This window comes from Trifolium pratense, linkage group LG5 (assembly GCF_020283565.1).
Source record: "Trifolium pratense cultivar HEN17-A07 linkage group LG5, ARS_RC_1.1, whole genome shotgun sequence".
Taxonomy (NCBI): Eukaryota; Viridiplantae; Streptophyta; class Magnoliopsida; order Fabales; family Fabaceae; genus Trifolium; species Trifolium pratense.
Genome location: NC_060063.1, coordinates 27,892,060 through 27,915,655, shown reverse-complemented (window position 1 = coordinate 27,915,655; position 23,596 = coordinate 27,892,060). Strand labels below are relative to the sequence as shown.

The following is a 23,596-nucleotide window of genomic DNA, read 5'->3' as shown; positions in this document are numbered from 1 at the left end:
CGTTTTTGAAAGTGATTCCAAGCTAGTGGTGGATGCTATTCATGCCAAACACAATGGTAAATCGGAATTGAGTTATATTATCACGTCGATTAATTAAGTTATTACTACTTTGTAATTTGAACTTTGAGATCAAGTTCATCAAGCGACAAACGATTATAGCGGCTCACACCTTTGCGAGAATGCTCATTTCTTGGTCTAGTCACATTTTGTTTTATATATGTATTTCTCAATTCCTCAATGTATTGAAACTATTATTAATAATGAAATGAGTACTTAAGTTTGTTTGCTTAAAAAAAAATGGACCATTAATTATGTACTGTTGTTAACCAAACGCTAATTACTGTGCTTTCGAATTAACCACGACCAATTAAATCCAAAGAAAACATTCCTTAATTTTACTTCTACAACACATCATATTGTACTTGTGAATTGAACCACGTACGATAACTACGTGTTTTTTTTTTCTTTTTCACCAGCAGTTAAATCTGATTCGGGGTCAGTTTTGGCATTAAGTGGTTTCAGCCCCCTCCCGATCGCAGTTGCGGGGATCGAACCGCGGTTCTTCCTACCAAGTTCAGCGTCAATCATCACTGAACCAACTAACGATCGGAATAACTACGTGCTTTTTGACAAAACACAATAAATACCTAACCAAGGCTATATTCATCCATAATTGAAATTCACCTTGCCATTTGATTAAGAAAAATAGTTAATATGTGTAAAAAAAAAAGTTAATCTTTCTCAAAAAAGAAAAATAGTTAATAATTAAAATTGAATGAATAAATATTGAAATTTGGAAATGTCATACTAAAAAAAAGAAATTAAAGATAAAATTAATGTTAGAAAAATAACTTTTTATGTTTTTAATGTATTAAATGCACAAGTTTAAAGATATAACTTCCATATTAGTAATATAAAAAAAAAAACTTCCATGTTATTATGCTTAACCAATGCCCGAGAGATTTTTAGTAAAAAAAAACAACTAATGCCCGATAGTACCGTTTAGCAATTTTCTTTATTTCCTCACTTCAAATGGTTATACGAGTCAATAGTCACACTCATGTCATACATAAGTTGATGTTTCCGTTTTGCTACTTTGGAGGCTGTTGTGAATACTCCTTCGTCCCAAAACTTTAGTTTTTTTAGAGTTTTGTACAGAGATTAAAAAATGATAAGTAAAGTCATTTTTACCCCTACTTTATTAAGAAAGAAAAAATATATTTAATTAATGTTTTAACTTTTATAAGGGTACAAATGATAAAATATCACTAAATGTGCATTGATTTCTTAAAAGGACTAAAGTCTCTGAGACAAAATTAAAAAGTTAAAAAAACTTAAGATTTGAGACGGAGGGAGTATCATTTATCCAAACATAAACATTAACGATATTTTCATTTTTTAAGGCCTTGATTATTTTCAATTTTCATTTACTAAAATAAAAAAATATTCATTCATTCAAATTGATAGCCTACATCAAATTCAAGTAATTCAACATTGTTAAAAATAAAAAGGATGAATAAGCGAACAAACTCACAACATCCAAATTAATAGCATAAAATAACTTACGCGTGTTTGCAAACACTACAAGAAAACATGCACTTACTGGCGGCCAAAAGCCCTCAGTAATGCACAATTTTCGTAAAAAATACATGCATTACTGACGGCCAAGGACCCTCAGCATTTGTCTCGCCGGTAATGGTTACTGACGGCCCAGGACCGTCAATAACGTTACTGACGGCCTGGAGCCCTCAGTAATGCACAACAGTCTGCTCAACATTTATGACGGCCTGCAGCCGCCAATAACGGAATTCGAGGGTGAATTCCTGGCGGCCTGCAGTCGTCGGTAATGCACAAATTATTTTAAAAAAATAATTTAATAATTTAATTATTTAAAAATCAATATTAATAATATTGATTTTTAAATAATTAAATTATTAAATTATTTTTTAAAAATTCTAGTTTTAATAATTTAATTTTTTTAAAAAAATATACTGCATAATAAATAATTAAAAAATATTAAATATAATTTTATTTTTACAAAAAAATATTAAAATTTAATTAAAAGCATAATATAAATACTTAACATAAGCATAATTAAACATAATAATAATATTGTCATTACAAGCTAGCATAATTAAACATACCATCACAAAAAGAAAACGATTAAACATAATATAAATTGTCGTTATGTTATACAAATAATTAAATCAACAACAGATAATTAAAATTACACATCAAGGTCGGTCAGGCGGCTGATCTAGTGGTCGCTTCCCCTTGCCACTGTATGTTGGCTGACGCGGCCTTCCTTGGCCTCGGCCTCTACCTCCCTCATTTATTATGACTGGGGGGAGTGTCACTCGCGGAGGTCGTGCCACAGGCCTATGAACGAAGTTTGGGGCTTGATTGGGATCAAAGCTGGCTTGATTCGGGAAGAAGTTCTTGGGGTTGATTGGGGTTTTCATGTGGGATTATGAAGTCTTGTTGATATGGATTTGATGATCTCTGTCGATGGTATTCGGTGAAAGCAGTTTGTTGATTATTTCTACCGCTTCCGCCACTACTGCTTCCACTTGTTTGCCCAACAGGATCAAAAAATTGCAAATGAATTGGTTCATTAAGCATTTGACTCATATCCTCTATGCTCATACTCAGAACTGGATCACCCTCTCGGTACTCCGGCAGCTGATTCAAATTGACCATGCTATTCAAATCCGGTCGATATTCTTGTTCACCGGCATTTTGATTTTGTCGTGCCGATCCCTGAGATGATGATCCAACCCCCGCCGGCGCCCTCTGCTGCGCAAAGAATTCCTGCAATACATGTTGGACCCGTTGGTCCACCCGTTGATCAAATGTTGCTTCGTACTCTTCGCGGAATTCTTCTCGATACGTGGCCCTCATTCGCGCTTCATACTCATCATCGGTTTCCTCTCTTTGAGCTGGCCGAGAGCGTCCTGTACTAGATGAAGATGAAGATGTGTAAGTGACATCTCTCAAACCAGTTGGGTCACTTGCATATAAAGAAGATGTACACCCAGCAGCAAATTTGCGACCTCGATTCGCACCACCAGCATTCTTAACAAAAGCCAACGACATCTTGTTTCGACGAACCTCCTCATTATCTCGCCTATGAGGTGGTAGTCGTAGTTGGCTAGCATTATATTCTTCAGCCCAAATTTGCGTCAACCTCTACAATAAATTAAAAAATAATTATAATTAATTAATTATAATGTTTAAATATAATTATAATGTTTAAAAAATAATGTTATAAGAAATAAATAATAAATAATATATATAAATACTTACCGAAACTTCTTGCGCCCTTGCCCCCGTCCATTCACCGGAATCTGCATACTTGTGCATCAGGTCATTCATTTCCATAAAGGTGGGTGGACGACCAAATTGTTGAATGAACTCAAGACGAAGCGTTCCGGCAGATTTCGACCCTCCAGAGTGTACGCACGCACGATTGGCTTCATCAGTATTTCTGTTGTTTTTGTTCTTTATACATTTTGCCTTATACTCTTCATCTCATTAAACGGATCATAATGTTGATGATAATATTCGGGAACAACAACGGGCTGAAAAACACTGCTTGAAGCACGATTTTGATTCACGGGAACAACCGTGGAACATCCCTCGCCATGACTTGACCAAACCCAATAATTAGGTTGGAATCCCTTTTTATATAAATGAGACCTAATTTCATCTTCGCTACGTATTCTTGTACATCGACAAAGTACACACGGACATCTAATTCCCCCTTCACGTATCACAATGTCATTATATTTTACTGTATTGATAAACATTTCGACCCCTATTTTAAATTTCTCTTTAACCCGGCCCCTCTTTCCAGGATTATGTCTATCGTACATCCAATTACGATTGGTAAAATCCATATCTGCGTAGTTTAATTAATATATAATTAGATCAATGTATTAAATTTATTACTTTATTTTCCAAAAGTATTTTGGACATATATATATGTCTACTCAACAATAACATATAAACTTTTAACATTTTATTTTTAAAGTTTATGGTTTATTAAATCTAAAAAATACTAAGTTTTTTAGTTGACAAAACTACTGACTTTTTAACATATATATTATAATTTTTTAAAATATAATTTTTTTTCTTTTTTTAAATACATAGTAATAATAAAATGCTAGTAACTATTTCTAAGTGTACGGTAAAAAAAAAACTATCACTAAAAATTATAAATTAAAATTACATATATTACTTACTTGGGTGCCGGGTAGAGTCTTACTTGGCGCGCTCCTAACCACAAACTCCGCTCCTAACCCACGACCTCCGATGACCACGAGAATTTGCTAATAAAAATTGTAAACAACAAAATATTAGAACATATACATTTAAATAACAAAGTAAAAATTTTAACTTTAAAAGTAAAACACAAACACTTACCACTTTTTGGATGGAGATATGAAAATTACATTACTTTTTTAAAAATACACAAACTGTTAAAAATTTTCTTTTTTAAAAAGAATTTTTTAAAAATTTCGTTTTTTAAAAAAAGAATATAAATATACTATTTTTTTGAAAAAAAAATACTTATTTAAAAAAAAAAATTACTGTTTTCGAAATAAACAAAATTAAATATATTTTTTAAATTTTTTTTACAAAAACAATAATTTTTATACATAGTGATAAGAAAATATTAGTAACAAATTACAAAGTATTAATTAATAACTATTACTAAGTATACGGTAAAAAAAAACTATCACTAAGTATTATAAATTAAAATTACGTTACTTACTTGGGTGCCGAGTAGATTCTTACTTGGCGCGCTCCTAACCCACGAACTCCGCTCCTAACTCACGACCTCCGATGACCACGAGAATTTGCTAATAAAAATGGTAAACAACAAATATTAGAACATATACATTTAAATAACAAAGCAAAAATTTTAACTTTAAAAACACTTACCACTTTTTGGATGGAGATATGAAAATGACATTACTTTTTTAAAAATACACAAACTGTTAAAATTTTTCTTTATTAAAAATAATTTTTTAAATATTTCGTTTTTAAAAATAAGAATATAAATATACTGTTTTTTTGAAAAAAAAAATACTTATTTTAAAAAAAATATTACTGTTTTCGAAATAAACAAAATTAAATATATTTTTTTAATTTTTTTTTACAAAAACAATAATTTTTATACTTAGTGATAAGAAAATATTAGTAACAAATTACAAAGTATTAATTAATAACTATTACTAAGTATACGGTAAAAAAAAACTATCACTAAGTATTATAAATTAAAATTACGTTACTTACTTGGGTGCCGAGTAGATTCTTACTTGGCGCGCTCCTAACCCACGAACTCCGCTCCTAACCCACGACCACGAGAATAAGACTTGCTAATAAAAATGGTAAACAACAAATATTAGAACGTATACATTTAAATAACAAAGCAAAAATTTTAACTTTGTCAAAATAAAACACAAACACTTACCACTTTTTGGATGAAAATATGAGAGTTAAAAGTATAAAATTTAAGAGAGAAGTTAGAGAAAATTTAGAGAGAGAATGAAAATGTAAAAATGAAGGGAAGTAAAATGAATTTGTGGAAGAGTAATATATAGGAAAAGTGACCGTTGGTGAATTTAAATTTCGAAAAGCATTACTGGCGGCCTGAAGCCGTCAGTAATTCACAACGGTAAGTACATTATTGACGGCCCACCCTCGTCAATACGCATCATTAAATACTGGCGGCCCACCCTCGTCATTAATGTTCAACGGTCTCCTTTAATTACTGACGGCCTGTAGTCGTCGTAATTTCCAAGACCTTTTCTTACATTACTGACGGCCCCTAGCCGTCACTAATGCCCAATCTGACGTTTTTCGTTTTTCAAGGAGGGATAATGCATTACTGACGGATTGTAGCCTTCAGTAACTTAAAAATACATTACTGAGGGCTTTTAGCCCTCAATAAGTTTGGTAAATAATATCATGTTTTCTTGTAGTGAAATAATGTGATAAAATCAAAATGATCGGAATACCTATACTTTCGGATATGCTTCGTTGACGAACTTAGTCATTGCATTGTGTGATTTGTAGTTGATCGAAGTTGATTTGTACGTCAATCCAAATCAAACAAACACCACAATAAGAAAGGAAAGCAAACAAATACCGTACAAGAACGGAGAATCAAACGAACACCACATGAAAACATAAAATCAAATAACGTCACACTGAAACGACGAAATAACAAAATAATTAATCTAGGTAAAAATCACTTACTTAGATTAAAACTCTATCACACACCACTTAGATCGTTTCAAGTGTATTATTCCAAACTTTGTTGTTTCTTTTTTCCAAAACTCCAAAACAGCTTTTCTTTAGAAGATGAATCACATGTCCTTTGAACTTTAGGGACAAGTTACAATGTGGTCCTCTTTGGTAGATAATAAGCATTTGTTTCTTCTCAACATTAAGATGTTGATTATTTGGCACGATTTCGTCACAGAATCTTTGAAGGTCTCCCCTATTAAATTATTATGTCCTTGTTTTTTTGACTATAAGGCTACTCAAGCAAGTAAGTACAAATAATACTATAATTGCCATGTGAACTGTGAAGCTAACTGATGAAGTTTGTTTAAGAATCAACAATTAATAAAAACTTTTGGTTTTATATATGGAGACAGACAAGTGGAGAACTTACCATTAATTCAATAAGATAGTATATTTTTTTGATAAGCAAAATAGTATTATAAGGAAGTAAAAAGGGTACTCAATCCCTTACAATGCAAAGCAAATTATAGTATGCTTTGAAAACAACCATAAGGATCAAAACACCACTCAGAAAAAGACAACAAAGAATGGCGTCCGGATCGACCACTAAACCAAATTCAAGATATAACTTTAATGTCGTCCAATAAAGAGACGGCATTAGGCAAAGTTCCATTGAAAATCACATTATTCCTAAGCTTCCATATGCACCAAGTGGTAGCTAACCAAATCAAGTGTCTAATATGAGAACCTTTTTTAGATTTAATCGTATTTCCGAAGTGCATAAAGTGATTCCATATCCTTCCAAATCTGGTGTCAAACTACATTTTACCCATCTAAAAACCTCATTCCACACATCTTTGACAAAAGAACAACGAAAGAAAAGATGGGAACAATCTTCAATGTCCATAAAACACAAAATACAAGGGAGATCATGCAGATTGAGTAAAATACCTCTGTGGTTTAACGCTGCCCTGGTAGGTAATTTCTGTAATAATAACCACCAACCAAAAAAATTAACCTTCGATGGAACATCATTTTTCTACAAGTTTCGAATGGCATCCAACAAATTAGAATCCAAACTACCAAAGTTCTGAAATTCAAGCAACAAGGTATAACAAGATTTTACTAAGAAAATACCAACCGAGTAACAAGATTCAATAATATAGTATAGTATATAGTACTAACACTGAACGTATGTTCAGTAACACCAAACTATGTATAACGCTGGTTACATTATAGTATGAAAGAAGTGAATTTGTTTTTGAATTAACTTTGTTCTAGAGAAGAGTCTGCTAATTTGAAGTTTGGTCGCAAGATAAATAAAATCTGACTAAAACTTAATTTTACCGAAAAAAAGTGAATGTTTAATCATAATATTAATACATAAATAAGATGACATTACATACACTTGATTCCTTAAAGTTTTAAGCAAATATATGCATTAAATTCTCTTTATTTGATGTTTTTAGTCCAATGTGATAAGTGTTAGTATAAGTGTATACTGATACTTTTGGCTTTTTATCGAATAGTCTAGTGACTAGTTAGAATACTACTTTTAAGGTGAATAAAGTTAAGTGTTTAGTGTTCGAATTTCGACTCCTGCATATAAAATTGTGATACCAATTGAACTAAATTCACATGGACAAGAGAAGTGTCTTTATTAGGCAACCGTGTCTTAAATTGAAATTTTTAAGCAATTATTTCTATGAGAAGGCGATGAAAATATGTAGTCCGACAATAACTTAAATAAAATCGGTCAAAACATAGTTCAGTTGGCTGGCAGATTGCATGTTATTGCAGGGATCATGGTTCGAACCCTTCCCACTGATTCACCTTAAACAGGTTAAATTCTAGCCACTAGATTACTAATAAAAAAAATGCCAAAACATTATTCATTTTAAAAATGGAATTCTAGTTTTTTGAACAATTCATCTTTAAAGAGAATTTATTAACTGTTTGAGTTCAATCACTTGGATTAATTCTATTTTTTTTTTGTACTAATAATTTGTTTGAAATGTTTGTTGAATTTACATATTTATCCTTATAAATATTAATATAATAAGAGAGAAAAAATTTATTTACGTTTATCAATAGTAAATTAAATATTGTATGACATTTTTTATTTTTTATTTTGCAATATTTAAAACTTCATTCATTCATATGCTAAAATATCAACAATATAAGAGATGAAAATATATTTTTTTTTTTAAAAAACACCAAAGAGTGGTAGCAAAGAGCTAACCACCACAAAATATATTGAAAAGATGAAAGCTTGTAAAAGGAAATGATATAGTCATTGGTTTATACCCGATGCATTTCATGATTTCTTAAGGCTAGAACAACGAAGGCTGAATCAGATTCAATCCAAATGTTCTTCCAATTCTTTTGATGAGCTAATTCCAATGCTCTCATAGCACCACAAAGCTCAGCATAATAACATGTAGCGACACCCAAAGGTTCAACAAAACAACAAAGATAATCACTTGCAGAATTTCTAAACACACCAGCACAAGAAGAAACACCAGAATTACCTTTTGAGGCTCCATCAATATGACATTTAATCCAATTAGGTAAAGGAGGGTTCCATAAGACTTCTTTAATCACTAGAGCATCGGGGTGATGAATTTCTACCTTGAAATGTTTGAGAACTGTAAAATCCTTGATAGAGCTAGAAGAGGTCGCACTAGTGTTAAAAGTATGTTGCATCTGGGAGGGATAAACCAATGACTATTGCTAATAGAGGAGTGCTAGCAATACACTCTTTAACAAACACACTCTAACACACTCTCTTCTATTGGTTAAAATTTATATGGGTCCCATAAAAGTTATATGGGTCCAAAAAGTTATATGGGACCCATGTGAATTTCAACCAATAAAAGAGAGTGTGTTGGAGTGTGTTTGTTAAAGAGTGTGTTGCTAGCATTATTCATTGCTAATATATAGTCACTGATAATTGAGGATAAAAACCTACTAATAATTAATATGATCTGGGATATTGAAGAGTTTAGCAAAAGGAGGGCCACACCATTGATCATTCCAAAATTGATATTTTTTCCATCACCAAACAACCACAAATTCAGATACTCGAACTATAGTACATGTCTCTGAATTTGTATATCATTGTTTGAACCTGTGATGAGTCAAAGTTGATCTTTCGCTCCTAACCAATAAAACACCGCACTAAGACGAGACAACAAAAAAATGTCGCACAAGACGACCAACAAACCAACAACACCGCACTTAGACAACAAAAAAAACTCAAATATATGCGATTAACACTTATTGAGATAGATGATGAGAAAAAAATGATGAAGAGGAGTGGTTTCGGATCAAAAAATGACTCAAAAACTACCCCTCTCCGATGGATGAATGAAGAAGAAAGGTTGGAGAAAAAAAAAATTAGGGCAGATTGTGTGAGGAAGTCGAAAAAAAATCACATGACATATTTGTAATGAAATATTTAATGCGTATGGAATTTTGTAAATGGTCTTATATTAAAGGAGAAAGGAGAAAATAAAAATGGTCATAGAATTCGAGATTGAAGAAGTAATTCAATGTGCAGCGTGCATGTTTGGTAATTATAGAAGTGACAATAAATATCACGGTGAAAAACAATTTCAATGCAAAATCTCTATTTTATTGCTTCTGGAAATTTACTTTGAAACAACATAGGGATGCTTTTCTTGACAGCAACAACATAGGGATTAGGGATGCTAGAAATTGTTCTTTTTTATAATTGAACTCGGGATCACCTATAATTAACCTTACATTTATTGAAATAGTAAGAGAGCTATTATAAATTAAATAAAGATATTTTTGTAAATTATTTGTTAATGCATGTAAAATGAAACATATACTCCCTCCGGTTCTTTTTATAAGAAACACTTTGAAAAAAATACAAGAACCAAGGAAGCTAATTTTCTCATTAATAATTCTAGAGTTTTATATATTGTATTCCAAAAGTAACCTTGGACTAACATGGGGAATATGTCTCTCTAATTAATGCTAGTGCATTTGAATGAAGTATTTGATTTCATTTAATAAGGGTACAAATGGAATTGTGCATTTAAGAAAGAATAAATTTTTTTTTGAAAAAGCTTAAGAAAGAATAAATTTAAAGAGTGTTTCTTATAAAAATGACCAAATAAAATTTCCAAAGTGTTCCTTATAAAAAGGACCGGAGGGAGTATAAGGGATACACATGGTAATTAGTTTAGGTGTTATAATGGAGTCAAATTAATGTTAACTTATTATCCTAAATTATATTTTTTCAGTCCTAAGTTATAAGAGAAAAAATAAAAATCACATTTATGAATAAAAATCAAAACATAATAATTTGGAGTATATTTTTGTGTGATTTTTCGTTGAAATAAGTTTCATGAAAAGATGTAAAAACAATTTTTATTGATTTTTGGTTATATATAGAAAAGATAAAAGAGAAAATATTATTTGCATTTAATTTCATGAGAATAAGCAAAAACTTTTCTCATTTATTTATGTTTTTCTCTTGTGCAAATCACATGACATATATAATGAAATCATTAATGCATATGAAATTTTATAAATGGTGTTATACTAAAGGAGAAAGGAAAAAATAATAATGGTCTTAGAAATGGAGATTGAAGAAGTAATTCAATGTGTAGAGTGCATGTTTGCCCATTGTGGTAGCGGCAATAAATATCACGGTGAAAAACAATTTCAATGCAAAATCTCTATCTTGTTGCTTGTGAAAATTTACTCTAAAACAACAATGGGATGCTTGAATTTGCTTTTAAATTTGTTCTTCAATAAAGTGGGGTGTCCGAATTTCGAAAGCCGATCTCCGCATATATAATATGATTTCCCAACGTAAATGACCTAAGTTCACAGGAAATTAATGTTATTTTTTCTAGAAAAATGCTAAAAATTAATGTTATTTTTTCTATTATACCTTTTATTTTTAATTACTCTCTCTTCTTTCATTTTTTTTTTAATTTATAACATATAATTTCTCTATCTCATACACAATTAGTTACATTTTTTTAGGGATGACAATTTGACCCATATCTAGAGGGTACCCGTAAAAATTACCTACAACGAGTAGGGTAAAAACCCGCATTTTGGGTACGGGCACGGGTATGGGTAATTACCCGCAAAAATGAACGGGTATGGGTGCGGGTATGGGGACCTTAGTACCCACTCCGCCCCATACCCGCATAATATATATTTATTTATTTTATTTATATTATTATATTATAATATATGCAAATCAATTTAAAACAATACAACTCTACTAAACTATTACATATTTTTAATAAAAATGTTTATTTATAACATAATATAAAAATAATGTGAATACTTAACATAAATATGAACTTTAACATAAGGTTAGTAATAATTTTGTTTATAATTTTCATTAGTCAATAATAAAATCTTTGAAATTTTTTTAATTCTATTAAAATTATATGATATTTTATAATTGATCAATTTATTTTTAGTAAAAATGCGGGTAACGGGTACGGGTATGGGTACTTAGGTACCCATAGGGTATGGGAACAATGGCAAAAGTTGTTACCCACGCGGATATGGGGATGGGTACGGGTATTTTTTCAATTCGCGGGTATGGAGATGGGTACTATAGTACCCTACCCATACCCTACCCATTGTCATCCCTAATTTTTTTTATCATGTTATAAGTACAAGCTTTTCATTGCCGATAACAATGACTAACTTCTATCGAAGAACTTATGAGACATATAAGATGGATTCTTTCATTTTAATCGAACGTTTTTCATACATGACATTTACCACTTGAACAAATTCATCATTAATAATTAATTATATTCGCTAATTTTTACTGTATATAATAATTAAAACGACTTGATATATACGAAAATTCATTAAACTAAATTCTTTTCAAATTTAGCTGATCCTACCCAAGAGACTAAGGCTTGTTGTTGTTATTATTGTTACAAAGAGGTCAATTATTGTGAGAGTACTGTTACTTCCCTTTGTCCTATATATAAGAAAAAACAAAATCATCAAAACTAAGGTGACACATTAAAATGTGGTAAGTTACGTAAGTACCAATAACTTCACGTAAAGAGATGATGTTCATTGAAAGGATTATGATTATGGCAACAATTAGATGGATAAACACACTAATTACCGCTCTAAATATATGGTCTACTCTCTCTAATCTAGAAGAAAGTCTTTATCTGAAAGAGACTACGTATCATACATAAAGTTACTTCAAAAATTAAATTAAAGTAAACTACAACGATCATCTTCAAAGTATGAACAAAAATAAAACACGTTTTGAAAATATTAATTAGGCTTAAATGCAGTTTTACCCAATGTTTTGAAAAAATGCGGAATTTTACCCCCTATTTTAAAATGCGGAATTTTACCCCCTATTTTATAATTTGTTGGATTTTGCCCCCCACCAAAATTCTGCACAAAATCTGCTGCTGAACCTCAAGTTCAAAGCTTTGCACATAACTCAATTTAGATCAATAATTCATCAAACTGGTACCAAAACGACCGCAATCGAGTTAGTTTTCCACAGAATCAAACTCCACTAAATTTGGAGTTAAAGAGAGAGGTTAATTACCGTTTTAGTGAAGGTATATTCAAATTAATTATCGTATGAAACTACTACTAGTATTTTCGTCATGTCTCTCACCCATTTCTGCAGAATTAGTAATTGAACAGACCTTTACTAAAACGGTAATTAATCTCTCTCTCTATAACTCCAAATTTAGTGGGGTTTGATTCTGTGGAAAGCTAACTCGATTACGATCGTTTCGTTATCAATTTTGTGAATTATTGATCCAAATTGAGTTATGTGTGAAGCTTTGAACTTGAGGCTCAGAAGCAGATTTTGTGCAGAATTTTGGTGGGGGGCAAAATCCAACAAATTATAAAATAGGGGAGGTAAAATTCCGCATTTTTCAAAACAGGAGGGTAAAACTGCATTTAAGCCTATTAATTAAAAATATGCTAGCTATAGTTTTTTTTTTTATGTAGCTATAGTTTCATTGTTTTTTTTTAACTAGGCTACTTGTTGGCAATTAAAACCTTATTGTTGGCTAGGTCTAACTTAAGAACATGGATCGAGTGTAGTGAAACTGCATGACACTTGATAAGGATGACCACAATTTGATTCCTCACAACTGCGATCGGGAGGGGGCTGAAACCACTTGATGTCAGAATTAACCTCGAACTAAATTAAACTGGTGGTGAAAAAATATATATAAATTTAAGTATAAAATTTATGTCGTCCAATCGTAATTAGACGATACAAAGATGGCCGACTACATTGCGGTCAAGGAGAACCAACTGCACTCAAACCTCGGTCATAACTTAAAAGCAGCTCAATTCTAACATTTTCACTACATCTGTTGTGACTTTATTAATTTCAATATAGTTTGATTTTGAAAAAACTAGCTCCCAACATTTTCACTACATAATCAAAAAGAGATGAGTTAAAAACCAAATCACTGCATAATCAGAAAGAGATGCTTAGAGATAGAGGATTAAGAAGAAGAAGAAGAAGAAGAAGAAGAAGAAGAAGAAGAAGAAGAAGAAGAAGAAGAAGAAGAAGAAGAAAGAAACTGTTAAACTATTCAAATTAAAGAGTGAATTGAACAAATGCATTGATTTATCTCCAATTATAAACTAGTACAAAATTAGTCTACAATAATGAATTATTACTGGTAAAAATAGTAGCTAAATTAATACTAATATTAATAATTATACTAATTACAACTATTATTTGTCAGAAAAATAAAAATACAAATAGTTATGATTTATCATTATTCTTATATATTATAAATAGCTTAATTAAGCAATAACTAAATCCACACTAGAGACATGCCGTGAAGGATTGCTGCGCCGGAATTTCAATCTCCGGCGACACCACCGCAACATCAACGGAGTAACTCCACCACGTTCCATTCACAAGCTCCGGCAACTCAATCTCACCCCAAAAATCATCACTACCACCACTACCAGAATCAATGCTACTATTTTCCGGCGACGCAACATCCTTAACCATCATCATATTAGCAGCTTCAGCCGCCGCCGTCTGAATATCCCTAGCAGTACACGAAGACGGCGGAGGAAGCAACGGAAGACGGTGAACCTCATCAGGAAAATTAAGCTGCGCTTTACGACCTTTCAAACAATACGCCGCAACGTCGTAAGCTTTCGCCGCCATCTCCGGCGCCGGAAAAGATCCTAACCATATTCGTGACTTCTTCCGTGGCTCTCGTATCTCCGATACCCATTTTCCCCACCGCCTTTTCCGGACACCGTGGTAAACTGGATGCCGTGTGCCGCAACGAACTTTCCCGGTTTTCTCGGCGGAATTCTCGGTCGTAACGGTTTTTACTGCCACGTCATCTTTCAAATTTTGCTCCATTCAGATTTTTTTTTTGTGTGTTTGCGTTTTGAGTTTGAGGTTTATAAATGAAGTTCACGATTGCGAGTGATGTGAAATGACGGAAATGTCCTTGTCTATAGAGAGTGAAAAGGAGTAGGAAAAGTTACTCATTCTATTTTCTTACGTAAGAAAGGACCAGCATGCAATTAAAGATGGCAATGGCGTGTTTCATTGCTTTACAAATACAATGCCCAGTACAAGTACAAATGATGCTATATTTGGTTTTCAATTTTTCATACTATGAGAATAATTTTAGTACTTGTGGGGTGTTTATTGATTTGAACTATCGATATACTTGGAGATTAAGGGTGTTATATGTAAATACGATGGTGCTCAAGTTAGTAAGTGATCTAACCTGTTGATCAGAAGAGGTTGATGGCAAGCAATACGTCGTCAAGCAAGCGGTTGAACGTTGAGCAAATATTCGTCGATCCACCGAAGGCGGGGTTGTACCTGTATACACTCTGATGCTTAAGTCAGTTTAGGTAGCAAGATACGAGTTAGAGAGAACATAATAGAATACATGGCTCTCCTGTATATGAGAGCTTATATAGTTGCCTCCAGCACTGGGCCAAATGTCACCTTAATGGACCGTGTTGAGCAGCTCATTAAGAGTGACTGCCATGATATTTCCCTTCAATCATGGGAAGGGCAGTTGCTTGCCCATATCCTGGTTGAGCCGTTCCGCGATGAGCAGATAATGGATAGGCTCGCGTGAACTCGCGTCTTTGAGTAGAATAGCACGAGGGAATCGTGCAGTGGTGACGTGTCAAGGAGGCCACGTCATGCGTTGACGTGGACGAGGAGACCATATTTCATTGGGTCGTCCTCTTGTAGTCCGAGCAGGAGTAGATTTGGGCCAGCCCATGGCCTAATCCAGTACAGTAAGAGAGTAAATAATAGCTGATGAGAGGTTTAGGTGGAAAGAAAGTGTATTTTCACTGGATGTGAATTGACATATTTATAAAGTTCGAAGAGGAATGGTTGGAGAGTAATGGACAGGTCAATGTCTGATTTGGTTAGACACTGAGAGGTGCCGCTGAAGCACGTATTTGAGAGGATCTCAGACAGAGAGACTGGTTCATGTTGAATTGAGCTCTTGTGAAAATAGGCCTTGAGATGATGAGGAATTGAGGCTCTAGCCATTCTAGAACATTTTATTATATCATAAATTTCTTTGCTTCACATTAAGACACGGTTATAAAACTCTAATCAATAATTATTTCATATATACAAAGTTTAAATTTGATTTCTCACGAATTATTCATTTTTAAATGAAGGTTCTTAACAATTTTAAGTGAATATGAATGCTAGCAACATGCACTCTCTTTTGAACACTGTTTAATTAGTTGAAATCAACGTCGATCACTTATTTTGAGAAAAACTTTTGGTATCGTGTAAAAATTAATTGTGCAATTGCTTGTACATTTGGTTTATTGAGGGAATTACCTTTTTCGCTCCAAATGATTCAATGATTTTTTGCTCATAATCATGGTTAAAATTATCCAAACTGTACGTAGTTGCTTTATTTTCCACTCCTTTGTATGGTAAATATTGTAGACCAAGCCAACTGGTGGCAATTTTGGACAAAGACACTTCAAAACTTTGAAATTAATAACATTTCTACTAACACACTTTAATTTTAAACATGGAGTCATTGGAGTGAAATGTCACTTTTTCCTTTCGGACTTTTTTTTTTTTTTTTTAATAAAAATCTCAAATTTATCAACTAAAACACATACTTTACTCGACATAAAATAATCGAAGCAACTTGTTAGCCTCTATTTTGCGCACACCTTGTGCCAATTTAGAGTCTTATTTTTAATATATTTGGTTTTTTGGTTAATTCAAAAAGAAAAAAAATCAAAGCAAATTCATGAAAACAAGTAGAAATTCCCGTTACTTAATAGTGTTTTTTATATACAACGGTTAGAGGTTAAATCTCAAAATAAATCATTAAAGAATTTAAATATTTACCATTTGTGTTATATATATTTTACTTAGTTAATATCGATTTCATGATATATTCATGTTATATGTCTCTATAGTTTTATATTTTATAAAGGTTTTAAGCAATGTTTTAAAAACCGAACCGGACCAGCCGGTCCGACCGGTTCGACCACGAACCGGTGCCCTCGGCGGTCCGGACGACTAGCAAGAACTGCTAGTCAGTGGAACCGGTCAAAAACCGGTGTGAACCGGGAAAACCGGTGAACCGGAAAAACCGGCCGGTTTTTCTCTCACTTAAAAAAAAAAAAAAAACTGATTTTTTAATAAAAAAAAACGATGGATTGAAAGGATTTTTTTTTTGACAACACGATGGATTGAAATTGAAAGGTTAAAAAATCATTTGATGGCATAGACTTTGATATTTTGATGTTTGAATTTCAACTTTGAATTTAGATTATGGATTTATGTCTTGGTATTTCGTATGAATTATGTATTTTGGATTTATGTATAACTATTTGGTATGGATTTATGTACTTTAAATTTATCTCTAAGTATTTGTTATGAAATTTTGTATTTTGTATTTTGAGGTTATGTCTAAATTTTTAAATTAGTTATAAAAATTAAGATATCCGGTTCAACCGGTTCAATAACGGTTAAACCGGTCCGATCAGTCGAACCATGAACCGAAGGTCACACCGGTTCGACCTTCGGTCCGGTTCTTAAAACATTGGTTTTAAGTTTGAATGCAATATCATTAAAACCTTTACCTAAATCTGCCCTCATTATGGGTGAAAATAAAAAGAGTTTGCATATCATTTCAGTTTCATGAAATTAAAGAGATTAATTTATGCAATTGAGCGTGAGAAAACAATTTATACCAAAAAATTAGAATTATCTTTTTTTTTTTTGTGGTCAAATATTGTAAGGAATGTTAGTTAAATAAGTTTAGATGAATGCAAGTAAAATTAAAATTGGCCAAGAAAAAAACACTTTGCTCCAATGATTTAAACATTCTAACAAGCAAGTTGCAAGTTTCAATTCAAGTTTCAACGACAAAGAAAGGTGAAATTCAAAATGAGGAGAAACAAATTGGACTGGACCCATCATGATAACGAACGGACTGTGCCCACTTCAACAAGCGGCGTGTGATAAGGCCCACGCCATTTATGGCTATTGTCTCCAAAGGTCAAGGAAAGAGTAAATACAAAATAATAATTTGATGTGTTTGTGATGTGGTTTGAATTAATTATGAGATAAAAAGTATTCGATTTAAATGATAAATTTATATTCAGCTTGATTTGGATGACTCTTTCAAAAGATCCGATCTCATAAAATTAGGTTTAGTTTGTCAGTTTTCAGTTGATTGAAATTATAATTGTAGAAAAAATCTGAACCGTCATATTTATTTTGAACCCTCTTATAGGTATAAGAAGAAAATATTAGCGCCAGGCTCAACAAAACAAACCCGAGAATGACCCACCATGAGTCCCAATCGGTGTATTCAAATTGAGCTCAGAAAACGAGAGACAGACGAAGGAGAGAAAGTGTAAGTCGATCGGTATATTGTTAATCGATTACGTGGGCAACCCACATATATAGTACTAGACAAAATGAAGGAAGTTGAAGTGGATTCAGTTTTAATCGAGTACGTAGGCAAGCCATATACTAGAAAAAATAGAAATTTTCTCATTCCACCACTCACTTTCTCGCCTACTCCCCTAGCGCGCAAAAAAATTCAGAAAATACGTTCTGAATTGCTAGGGGGTAGGGGAGAAAGTGAGTGAGATGAGAAAATTTCGAAACAATATAGTAAGTTGAAGATGGAGAAAACTTCATATAAGGAAGTTCGGAAAATAAACTAGCACGGAATTCTTTTCTTACAAAAGCATAATCACTCGAACACTTCTGGGGTTTTGAGTTTGGCAAATCGCTAACGCAACCCCCCCCCCCCCCTCCCACACTCCCTTCTTCTACTAATTTAGTGGGAACAAAATCTATTAATGCAGTTTTAAACAACTTTGATGTAAAATATAAAATATAATAATAATAATAATAATAATAATAATAATAATAATAATAATAAAAATATATATATCTTAGATTAAACCACTAAGTATTATCAAAATTAATAAAAACAAACAAATAATAAATTAATACAATATCTCATACTAAGAACATCTTTGATGAGAGTATTTTATAGCGAGAAGAACTTGTCTCTTAACCATTAAAGCAAAATGGTCAATTAATTATAAGTATGACATGATGTTGTGGGAATCACTTGATAATAGTGTATGAAATCCAAATTGGAGTTTTTAAAATTACTATTGGAGATGTTCTAATAAAAGATAAATTAAAGTTTATGTATGTGATTTGGTTCAATTTTGAAAAAAGAGAACTTGAATCTAATCCGAGTGGTTTTGCTTTGGATCAATTCAGATATTGATCTTACATGAATAGAAAGATGTGCCTGACGTCGAGCACATCACTTCAAGGTTGAATTTATTAGTGACGGGAGATATCTGCAAACACTCTAACGTTCAAGTCAGTAAGATGTGTGATGTAAAAGATACAAGGTTAAACAATCTCGTACATAAGTCCTTTGACGAAAAGAGTATTTATTGGCTCTGTGTGGAGCCTCATCCATTGATGAGAGAAATGGTTACGAGACTCATCAGTGTCATGAGAGAATCAAAGTCAGTAAGACCTAGATTGATTGAGCAGATATTACAGACAAAAGTGTTTCTGTCGTTTGAGATTTAACGAGGAGATTGACCGAAGTAGACTTATTAGATCCATAAGTATTGAGTCGAGCATATCAGCGAGCCGGTTCATTATAGATATCAACAGTCCTAATAATAATAATAATAATAATAATAATAATAATAATAATAATAATAATAATAATAATAATAATAATAATAATAATATAATGGTGGGATATAATGGTTCTAGAATGACCAAAGTGTCCTCCAATGGAAAGCCACTACTTTTTTGGTCGCACGAGATTGGAGTGAATGTCTATGTTGTTGAGTTGTTCCCTTTTTTGTGCTCCAATTGTTTAATTGTTTTATGGGCTATGCTAGTGTGGGGAGGACTCTTTGTTGGTGAGGCATTGATGAGATGGGTTTGATTTGGACAAACAAAAAGCCCATATGTCATTGTTGTTGCCAAATGTCATGAGTTGGCTAATTAGCTTTTGAATATGATTGATAACTATCAATAGTTTTATCACTTTATAAATTACATGAACAACCATAATATCTTTTTCACTTTATATTATTAAAGGAAAATGCTAAACAGTGCCCCCGGGCACTGGTTAAGCATTTAAAAATAGAAATTTTGTTTCGAAATACGTGCATTCAATACATCAAAAGTATCAAAAACTGTCTTTTCAATATTTTTTTTTCTTCCTTTTTTGGTATGCTTAACAAGTGCCCCGGGGGCACTGTTTAGCATGACCCATTATTAAAACCTACATAATATGCTTTGTGTCTTTATTACTCCATCCGTCCCAATTTGATTGACATAGTTGACTGTTGTGCACTATTCACACATGTTGCTTTGACCTTATTTTCCTACTAATAAACAAAAATAAATATTAGCATATAAGATGTTGTTTGATTTGTCTCGATGAGTATTTTCAAAATATCAAATTTTTATAATTGTTACTATTATACAATTAAAAATATTAATCGTAAAAGTTATGCATGGGCATGCGTGAAACAGTCAACTGTGTCAAAATGGGACAGAGGGATTATGACTTAATTTTATTATAAAAAGCACAAAATTTAGTCATGCTTTTCTGAAGGAAAATTGATGTTTTTGAAATAGACTAGTACCCATTTCTAGGTGTTATTAATTAATTATTTAATTAGTTTCATCATGGTATGTTTGGATAAAAAAAAAAGTGAAGGAGAGAAAGTGAATGAATGAAATGATTTTTTAATGGTTTAGTACGAGAAAAAGTGAAAGCAAAGAAAGATAAAAAAATAAGATATTCCCTTCGGTTCTTATTCTTATTATAAGAAAAAATTTGTTTTTTAGATTCATAGAATATTTTATGTATCTAGACCATATTATGAACTAGATACATTAAACATTCTATGAATCTAGAAAACAAACTTTTTCTTATAACAAAAATCGGAGGTAGTATATATTTATACAATGATAAAAATAACTTTGACATTAATCTTCTTTTATTTTTTTAATTTTAATTTTATCAATTAATTTTAATTTTTCTTGTTGCGGCACAAAGTTTTGAACATCATTTAACCGTGATTAATCCCTATTGAAAAACCTATGAGATGCATAATGTGGTGTTCCTCTTCTCAACTGAATCTTTTTATAAGTAGGAGTAAAAGATTAAACATTAGACAACTTGCTTATAAGCCATCTAAATTCCTTCCATTTGAATCAATTCATTATTGATAATTTTAAATATATTTTTTTATATTTTGGTTAAATAAATTGCAAATTTTCTAAGTTTAATTGAAATAGTTTTTTTAAAATGAAGAAGTAGAAGAAGAAGAAAAAGAAAAAAGTGGGGCCAATAATTTTTATTTGGCTTTAATGCAGTTTTAGTCCCCCTATTTTCAATTTCTTAAAGTTTTGATCCCCTATTTCAAAAATCAACTTTTTGGTCCCCCTATTTTAGTTTTTCTTGAGTTTTGGTCCCCACTCCATTTTATGGTCAATTTTGATGACATGGCATTGCATACTTGGCCAAAACAATATCCATGTCATTAAACTTTTTCTTACATTTCAATAAATATATTTTAAATATTAAAAAAATTAAAAAAATTTATAAAAAAAGTTAAATATATTAATTAGTGATTGATATTTTTTATCTCTCTCTTTAATCATATTCAACACCATCTCCATCCTTCATCATATTTTTCTATCAACACCATCATTCACTCTAGATTTATTTTTTCTTAGATTCAACATCAATTTGGGAATGGATCAATTTGAGAATAAATCAATTAGGGTTTTTTTTTTAATTTGAATAACAAAGATTAGAAGTAATGACAAAGATGATGAATCGATGATGATTCTCTCAATATAACGATAATATGGTATGAACAATTTGAGATGAGTTTTTTTTTACATAACAATTTGTAAAAAAAATAAATTATTATTATTATATAGTAATTCATAATCGTTTTTTATTTTTCCTCTTAGAAATTTTCTAATTTCTAAAACATATTTATTGAAAATAGAATAAAAAAATAATGACATGGATAATGTTTTTGCCAAGTGTGCAATGTCATGTCATTAATGACCTTGACATGTCATCAAAATTGACCCTAAAATGGAATGAGAGATCAAAACTCAAGAAAAATTAAAATAGGGGGACCAAAAAGTTGGTTTTTAAAATAGGGGGATCAAAACTTCAAGAAATTGAAAATAGGGGGACCAAAACTGCATTAAAGCCTTTTTATTTTTTTAGTATTAACCCTTTGATTTTCAAAGAAAGAAGATCCGATAATCTAGAGTTTGACCGTGAAGTAAGTAAAGTCTGATAAAAAATTGCTTCTACTAGAAATTGAATTATGATTCTCCTGAACAGTTTGTTTGAGATGAATTCATTAACTACTTGAACCAAATATCTTAATTGAATTCAATAAATTTTCATCAAGAAAGAAAGTAGAGACTATGTTGACACTTTGACCAGTCAACATTTTTCCTATAGAGATATATTTTTATTAATTGAAAATGCAAAAATCATTCAATTTTTCATATTATGAGTAAACAAAAAGAACAATTATGATATATACTATATGTTTATATTTTTAAAAATTAAAATAAATATTTAATGCTATAAATTTTGTATATATGATGCTTTTTGACCAAATGCCACACTTTTTACTTTCAATATTAATTCATGTCATTGAAATTTAATCAAATTAAATTTGTTACCCTAATTCTTTCTTCTGCCGCCGCAAAAACTTCTGTCTGTTCTCTTTTTTTTGGTTTATCAATTAGAGAGAGGTGATTGAGGATCAATTTTGATTCAAAATCACCCCTCTTGATTCTTTTTTAATTAGGTTTTTATTTAAATAAGTGTTATCTCATATTTTAGCTCGAGCTAAAATATGTTTTTTGATCTCTAGTTTCAAAGACATTTATTATTGAAAAACTTGTTAAATGGCTTTAAATAGTGCCAAACTTTAAATGTCTTCAAGAACAAGAGAGATTATCTCTCTCATCTACTCATTTAATGAAGGTTAAGGGTAATGTCTTTAAGAACAAGAGAGTTCTAATGGAAAATATTCTTCATATTGTTCAATATGAATCTACAAGATATGAAGAAAGTCTATCTTTCGAAGTGAAAGGTGATTCGATTGAAGTCAATGAATCGAAGCACTTAAAAGATGTGGACTTAGAATATTTTTCATCATCCAAGTATGGTTCGATTTCGACAGTTACAACGGTCCAAAGCCTTGGTTCAGTTCAAATGCAAAAGGACGCGTGGCCAGGGATTAGTAGTTTAACGTTAAAGTAGCAGTTACTTAGTTTTTCTATAAATAGGAGTTTGTAAAGTCGAAATAAGGGTCACAATTCACTTACACAAATTCTCAGACACTCAAAGTACCCATGTTAAAGCGAGAAACGAGTCATTCGAGAAAGATGTATGAATCAGTGAACCATCTTTACTTCTTTGTAATTTTTACATTTTAAATGCAAAGTTATCTTTCCTTAAATCTTTACTTTCCAAAGCATTTACATTTCCGCATTTAAGTGGTTTTCTCATTCGAGTGAACTTCTGTTTGTTTTTTATTCAACTTATGTTTCACATTTGTGTTCCATAAACTATCTTCTTTACAAAACAAATGTATTGTTTTGCAAATTAAGGATGTCTTTAATGATAAACATTCAAACCTCTTTTAATATAATGCATAAACAATTGTCCCGAGATTTACTAGTTGATCTCTCAAGTAATTAATTTAAACTAGCGGTTGT

General features: G+C 31.5%; 2 protein-coding genes across 2 annotated transcripts; both read right to left on the bottom strand.

Moving 5' to 3' along the window:
- Positions 1-7,297: 7,297 nt before the first annotated feature.
- Positions 7,298-8,964, bottom strand: LOC123886381. The gene is made up of 2 exons (XM_045935703.1): positions 8,566-8,964; positions 7,298-7,348 (listed from the first exon to the last, which is right to left on the bottom strand). The coding sequence occupies exons 1-2, from the start codon at positions 8,962-8,964 to the stop codon at positions 7,298-7,300; spliced, it is 450 nt and encodes a 149-aa protein (XP_045791659.1).
- Positions 8,965-13,884: 4,920 nt separating this feature from the next.
- Positions 13,885-14,699, bottom strand: LOC123884945 (ethylene-responsive transcription factor ERF023-like). Its single transcript, XM_045934173.1, has one exon. The coding sequence runs from the start codon at positions 14,660-14,662 to the stop codon at positions 14,105-14,107; it is 558 nt and encodes a 185-aa protein (XP_045790129.1). The 5' UTR covers positions 14,663-14,699; the 3' UTR covers positions 13,885-14,104.
- Positions 14,700-23,596: the final 8,897 nt, after the last annotated feature.